Source organism: Montipora capricornis, chromosome 2, assembly GCF_036669925.1.
Source record: "Montipora capricornis isolate CH-2021 chromosome 2, ASM3666992v2, whole genome shotgun sequence".
In the NCBI taxonomy this organism is placed as follows: Eukaryota; Metazoa; Cnidaria; class Anthozoa; order Scleractinia; family Acroporidae; genus Montipora; species Montipora capricornis.
In genome coordinates this window covers 17,896,663-17,904,162 of record NC_090884.1, presented here as the reverse complement: position 1 = coordinate 17,904,162, position 7,500 = coordinate 17,896,663, and the positions used below count along the sequence as shown (strand labels likewise).

The following is a 7,500-nucleotide window of genomic DNA, read 5'->3' as shown; positions in this document are numbered from 1 at the left end:
ACAGGAAATGAGACAGTGAGCTAAGCCTCCAGAGAAAAAGTGCAAATTTTATCAGAAAAACAAATTCACAGCCACATTGTTCACAGAAGGGTTAGAGGAAAAGCAAGTGAGATACCATAGAAATCTTGTGCTTTTTTTCTTTTCACAAACACAACCCTGCTTCGAATGACTACTAATCTAACCTGCAAAAAGTGCCAAGCCAAGAAAAGTGGATCATTTTAGGGTGCCAGTGATTAAGAGTAGCATGGAATCCTTCCAAGCAACTGGTTTGGGTGTGCGGGGAAAGCTGTCATTAAGAAGTTGTTTACTGGAAAGGATTGATGTCAGCTTGTTATGTGCAACTGTACCTGAAATGCCAATAACATTATCAATGATAAATAAACATTGGATGTCATTTTTGTGATATCCAAGAAACTCAAGTTTCGGTTACCAATTTTGATCCATTTTCTTGTGCATCATGTGCACACTCTTTGAATAGTGAATCAGGATGGTCCTTGTGTTTATTGCTAACATGGCCCATAAGTGACTTACACTTGGCAAGTATGAGGTTCTCAAAACCATTAACAATTGATGTCACACACCAGTACAGATGGTTCCTTATACCCTTCATCCATTCCTTTATCCTCTTGCATCCCTTTTCTTGACTAGCTTTCAACAACTTCTTATTTATAGACCTAGCCACATGCCAGATGTCAAAGAAATGGGAAGTGTAGGGCTGGAATTGTTTAATCCACTTTGCAATTCCCCTGTGGCGATGTGATTTAAAGGTGGACACAGACAAACCCACGTTTTTTAGGAAGTTAAATGACCGTTTTTCTCCTTCCAATTACATGGCATTACTGCTTAATGTTTCATTTGCCTGTGATGCAACAAATAGGAAAACAAAACAAACTCCAATATCAACATTCAAATTCATCTCACACTGTACGAGAGACCTCACAACAGTCATGCTTCTGTCCCTGAACAAAGAAAGGTCAGCAGTATTTGTGTTCCTAACTGAGGGAATTGTTTGCTATTTGTATGCAAATGTTTTCTTTTGTTTTTGTTTAAAATATGGTCACTGATCACTAGAAAACTAGCAATACTGTACACCTGAAGTCTTAGTAACAGGCGATGAAAGAAATTCATTTTGGGGGATGATCACCTGAGGAAGTTCACTTGCATAAATTTTATTATGTGCCTAAAAATATAAGTTATATTTATGTTACATTATTGTAATAATAGAAGATAGTGAAAATAGTTTTATAATATGACTTTAATGAGAGTGAACTCTTTACCAAATGCTTTACCTTCAAAAGCTCAAAATCGACAATTTTCATAATCATTGAGCAAAACATGGTGTAAGCCCCATACTTTGCATTATGACCTATAGAATCGAACCGGCCATCACCACTCCAGACCACATTTTCTGTAATTTTAAGTTGCTCAATGAGGGATGTCTTAATGACATAATATTGAAGGAAACACAAACTTCTTCTGGTGTGTGAAGTAGGTGCGTATGTTGTATGCACAGAGCCCCATGTGCCGCAACACCAACATCACGTTGCTAATAGATGCACTTGCAAGAAGCACGGCAAAGCTGAGCAGAATATTCCCAGCTGGATACCTTCCTAATAGTGGATGATATGGCTGGCTCCTCCAGGTAAAAGGGTTTCCTTCACAATATTTGCAGTGTTGCAACACAGTTACAACTGTACCATGGTACCAGTTTGCTTCATCTCTACTTTTGGCTTCCCAGCCTTACCACGAAAATAGAACATGGAAAAGAGGCCCAAAAGCATGCTATAAAATACCAGGAACTTTGGCTCACTTTCCACTGATGCATTCTTCTCAACTCTTTTGAAAAAGAAATAGTAAGATATATTAAACGTTAACTCCACAAACATTAGTTTCAACCAGAAGAAAAATTATAAAAATATTCAGGCTTCCATTTTATGGGGGACTCATTTGTAATACCCATTACATCAAAATTTTACTTTGAAAGATCATTTTTCTGGTTTCCCACCTAACTTCTGTTTCTTTCACATTATCATCTTTATTACTGGTGGAATCTTCCCCAAGGGAGGCCCAGTTAGGATCACCAAGATCATCTTCATCTTCTGTTCCTGTTGAAAACAAAACTTGTTCCACTTGACTTTTACCATCACTCATTACTTCACACACATCGTCACCTTCGCCATCATCTGAATTCTCAGAGCTATCGTCAACATATGCCTAAACATTGAAAGCATCAGGTGGACACAAATAAACAATTCCTTTACCAGTAGACTGGACAGAAATATGAAAAAATAACAAGGAAAGTCAGCTTAGGAGCCAGGACAATTTCATGGTGAGGACTGGTCAAACAATGAAGGGTAAACACCTTCAGGTGCATGTTTAACAACAGAATAGGTCATAATAATGCAAAGTAAAGTACATACACTGTTTAAAAACAGTGTATGTAATCGACAACTCAAAAATAACCAAAACGATTCAACAAACAAATAGTGAGTGCTCCACATTACCAATTTCACTTGATCTTTGAGCTGGCAGTTTCTTTTCCTCAAGTAACAATTATCCTTCTGTAAACGTCTGAGACTTTCCGTAAATCGTAAACACTTGTCGTAGTTTGGTGGGCTTGGGGGCCTTTCAGCTCCAACTGGCATTTCAACTGTCAGTTGTTCTTGTGGGACATCTCTCACATCTCCCTGTGGGCAAGGTGTCCACTCCACGAGTACATCTTGATCTTCTTCAACAGAATTTTGCTTGGAAAATGCGGCAGGCAAAGGTTCCTCGACAACTGAGGACCGTGTGGAATTTAACAGCTCTCTTACAATCTAAATTGAAGATGGCAATGTTAAGATTCAGCCAAAGATTACTACGATTGTGAATCGGAAACTACACAAAAATATTAAAATTTCAAGTTTCACTCACCATCCTACGCTCCCGATCTGTTACACCGTTCCACCGCTACATCTATCGCAGGAATTGAACCCCTTTCCAGATGGCGATGGCTAGATAAATTCTTGTTTGAGGTCGTGAGATCCAGTCTTCTAGAGAAGCAATCCGGCGTGAAATGTACTGAGCACAGTACCACACTCTTAGTAGGCTTAAAATCAGGTCGCTGTTTGTGAAAAATTTTATCCACTGTGATCTAACAGCCCCATTAGAGGGAAACAGATGCATTTTATTTTATTTTATTAACTTTGCCAGTCAAGCTGGCAGAGTGCCACAACAGCTTGCGCCAATTACTGTGGCCCCTTTTTTACCCTCCCAACCATGATACACAACAGAAGACAGACAGTGTGTGGGTTCTTTTACGTCCCACAGGATTATTAACATTTAAGGATTGTGAGACGGTACCTCCGGCTTATCGTCCTTATCCGAGAAGACTTGAAAGTCTAACCATTTGCAGATGTAGTTACAAAGGCAGCACTTTCTCCTCAGTTATTTAAAGACCCTGAGTGTTGGTCCGGCCGGAGTTGAACTCGCGACCTCTCGCGTGATAGTCCGGTGCTCAACCAACTGAGCCACCGGTGCGCGGTGCATTGAGACACCTTCAGTTGTTTAATTCTTTCAATACAGAAATTCAGAATGCTGACAGTTTTTCTCAATTTAAGTCTAAATCTTTCCTCCTGAACTGACTTCCCGTTATTTTGCTTGTTTGTCTGTGTTCTTGCTTTTTAACCTAAATGAGTTTACAAATTAAATAAGACACGCCTAAAATTATCATTATACATTTGAGGTACCTATAGCCCGAATAAGCCCAAATGGTTTCTATATGGGCATCCCTCGCCTTATGCATTCTTTTATTGATTATTTAATATCTGTCGTACTTAATATATATTTATTTTGTAATTTAACATGACAAAAGTGGCAAAAATAAACTGAACTGAACTGAACAGTTCCATGCGTGTTTGTACAGCTCACTTGCCCGGGTCCGCCAGCTACAAAAAATTTTCCCGGTTTTCGCTTTTTCCCCTTCTCCGCCATATTCTCACACGAGATTGAACACACGAATGACGTTATGGAGATCGTTTTGACCACGCGGGAAATGTCGTAAATTTCAGTCGCCAAGTGGCAATTTTAAATGCTGAAAATTGTTGTGCACTCATGAAATCAAAAGGAAAAACAGCTAAAAATTGCTTTATAGGGATATAAACTGTAAAAATGTGAAAAGAAACATCAGTCCATTTTCACGTCATGTGCACTTTAAAGCGTGAAGTATAGTCCACTATTGGTCATTCATTGCACTCATTCGATGAATAAAAAATTAGTAATTATAATAATGATAGTAATAATAATATAATATAAATATCTTAGCAGACAGGCTGGGGACAAAGTGTGAAACGTTAGTCGCCAGTGAATAAGATGCGGTCGCAACATCAAGCCCTGTAATGTTTGTACCCGCAAGTAGTTAGTTAAATTTGGTCAAGAACGTAAAAATTCACCCAAGCTTAAATATCCTTTTTAACTTCTGCTGGCACGATCACAGGGTACGATTGTTGAGAAATTGCATTACTTCGGTTTCCTTAGAAATTTGGCGCACATGATGTTTATGAAATTAGCCAATCGGTTGAAGTGACGTCCTTGTCTGCCAACAGAGAACAGGAAAATGTTATTTTACGAGATTACATCCATTCGAATATCGATAATTTCCTCACAAACCATGCTAATGCTATGGTCATAGTAACCGGAGATTTCAATCCAACCTCAACTGGTTTAGACCCTAAATCTGTCTGCATCCCAAACCACCTTTCACAGCTTGTTACATTTTATACCAGGGAATACTGGTATACTGGATTGGTTCTGCACCAATAGGCCCCACCTTTTCCATCTCCAGAGGCTTCCCAAAGTGGCAACATCTGATCATTACACAATAGTAGCTCGCCCAATGGTAACACCCACGCCCAAACAAGATTCTATCCATAGGATCAGGATTAGGCAGTGTCGAGCTAGTAACTGGAGAGCAGTGGCAGTTCTGTGCCCCTTCCTGTGCACTAAAGTTCCAGATCTTATCACAAGAGCTTAACTACGCCGACACTTATTTGGATATCTGTTAAGAAACACATAATTGACAAGCCTTGGATTATACGAATAACATCAAACTATTAATCTCTAAACGTCAGGCTGCGTTTATTCGACACGGGAACGACTCTCTTGTTTACAAATTTTGGAGGAACAAGGTCCAACGTGACATCAAACTCGCAAAATCCCTTTATTACAACGATAAAATCAACGACCTTGCTCAAAGCAATGCTAAAAAATGGTCGCTGCAAATCAAGTCACTAACTCCCTTCCAACAAACAAGCATGGTACCATCAATTCCTTAACAATGGCATTTCAGATCTAGCATCCCAAATCAATGACTTTTTGTCAGCATAACTGAGCACTTTGACCCCTTAGTTCCAATTGAATCTTCTCCAAATGTCATTCCTGGTGAATTATTTGTCTCAGAGAGAGAGGTTTGTCTGATCTATCTAAGTTGGCCACAAAGAACGCAATAGGACCAGATGGCATTTTAACAGACTACTCAAGAGTTCGCCCCTGAGTCTACACCCATTATAAAGGATACCTACGACCAATTATTGCGGGAAGGGTTCCTACCTGACTCTCGTAAAAGGTCAATTATTATACCAGTTCCAAAGATCCCTCCCCCTCCAGATATCAAGTCAGACCTCAGACCTATAGCGTTAACCAGCTGCTTAGCTTAAGTCTTGGAAGGCTTCACCCATAAAAGGTTACTCAAACAAGTAAATTGTAATATTGACCCAAGACAATACGCTTGGGAAGGTCACTCAAATACACAAGCGCTGATCTATTTACCCCATACGATACACCAGGCATTTGACACCGGCGTTTCTAAAACGAGGGTAAGGGTAAGACCAAGGGCAAGGGTAAGGATACAAATACGGAAAGTATCCTAAACATGCATAAAAGGGTGATTGCTGAAGACTGGAGAAAGAATCTTTACAATATCTAAAAATTCCTGTGTTTTATATGAGAATTTGACGAAGAGGTAAATGCGACTAAATTTCTTGTGTGTGTTGCGATGTTTATAAGCTTCTTATGCAAATTTTTCATAGAGAATATTAATGATGAAATGGTATATGAAATGAATCATATATGAACTGCGGATATGACATCAAATGAAGCTATGATCTTCGCAGTTATGAACGCAATTTTTACAATAATTGCGTAGAAAAGCCTGAAAAATTCAGGACTTCAACGGAGTTTGAACCTGTGACCTCGCGATTCAGGTGCGACGCTCTAACCAACTGAGCTATGAAGCCACTGACGTTGGGAGCTGGTCATTTGTGGGTTCTAATGGTCCCGTGAGGAATGAATCAATGATGAAATGGTATATGAAATGAATCATATATGAACTGCGGATATGACATCAAGTGAAGCTATGATCTTCGCAGATTGCCTATGGCAACCCAGAAAAAAATTCATGGTTTCCATTAAACCCCATTTACACGTGCAAAAAAATTGGAACAGCAGGCCAGATTTTTGGCACTGTGCCTAAACCATTTCGGCACAGCACTACCTACTTATGCTATCCAAAATAAAAGATTTTATCCAGCTGGGCAGGCATCCAATTTTTAATTGGCACCCCTTCTCTCCATTTGTTTTATTCACTGGAAATGGTGAATAAACAGCTTGCCGTCATCTTGCATCACATCTTAAGAGTAAAATGTGACTTAAATTGAAACAGGAAGAGCCATCTTTGGTTTAAAAAGGAAATTGATTGACATCTGGGTGAAATTAAAAAAAACCTAGTCCTCAACTCACAACTCTAGTAACGCTTCTGTAGCTTCATCCGTCCAATTTATTCCTCAATTTTTCTTAGGCGAGCGTGAACGTGTCTCTTCCATTGCCACTTTTGTGGCAACCATGCATGCCTTATGGTAAAAATCACAACAAAAAGGCCTGGAATGGCACCGGAGAGCTTTTACACAAACGAATTTTTGGCACGGCGCCACATGAACCCGTTCCAAGACTACCTCCGGCAGGTAGTCTCGGCACCCCTAAAATTGTGGGCAATGGTGCCACATTACATTTGGGACTGATACATTTACAAGTCAAAATTGGGCGTGCCGTGCCAATTTTTTAGCGCATGGGGTTTTAGTCATTAGTGTAAATTTTTAAAGAAGACTTTATAGAATATAGTGTTTTCAGAGTACTTTCTCATTAAAGTGATGGTTGTTACTTCAGATCCGCCTCCTACAGAGAAAGAGCCCCTGCTTGGTGCCATTCTTGGCTCCAGTCTTGCTGCTAGTCTTGCTTTTGTGTTGGCGTGCGGTTTTCTTGTGTGGTACATTTCGCGGAAGGTGTACAAGAGGTAATCCTACAAACTTCAACCCTTTTTTTTTAAACAGTACACTTTATAACTTGAGAATTTACTTGTCCTCAAGGACAATTTAGTATGTTAATTAGCGTGCAAGCATCAGCAGGCCAGGCTTTTCCATTGAAAATGGCGTGGGAACGAAATATAGGGGCTTGGTGACTAGTTTCAAA

General features: G+C 39.6%; 1 protein-coding gene and 1 long non-coding RNA gene across 2 annotated transcripts in view; one reads left to right on the top strand and one right to left on the bottom strand.

The window, feature by feature from the left end:
- Nucleotides 1-7,500, top strand: part of LOC138038984 (insulin-like peptide receptor) — a 134,263-nt gene that overhangs the window by 105,386 nt on the left and 21,377 nt on the right. Inside the window, exon 19 of the mRNA XM_068885106.1 lies at nucleotides 7,198-7,324. Within this exon, the coding sequence (XP_068741207.1) occupies nucleotides 7,198-7,324 (127 nt within the window). The remainder of the gene's footprint in view (nucleotides 1-7,197; nucleotides 7,325-7,500) is intronic.
- On the bottom strand, nucleotides 1,704-2,643 carry LOC138038985 (uncharacterized). Its single transcript, XR_011130343.1, has 3 exons — nucleotides 2,505-2,643; nucleotides 2,006-2,105; nucleotides 1,704-1,836 (listed from the first exon to the last, which is right to left on the bottom strand). It is a non-coding gene; the product is annotated as an uncharacterized lncRNA (long non-coding RNA).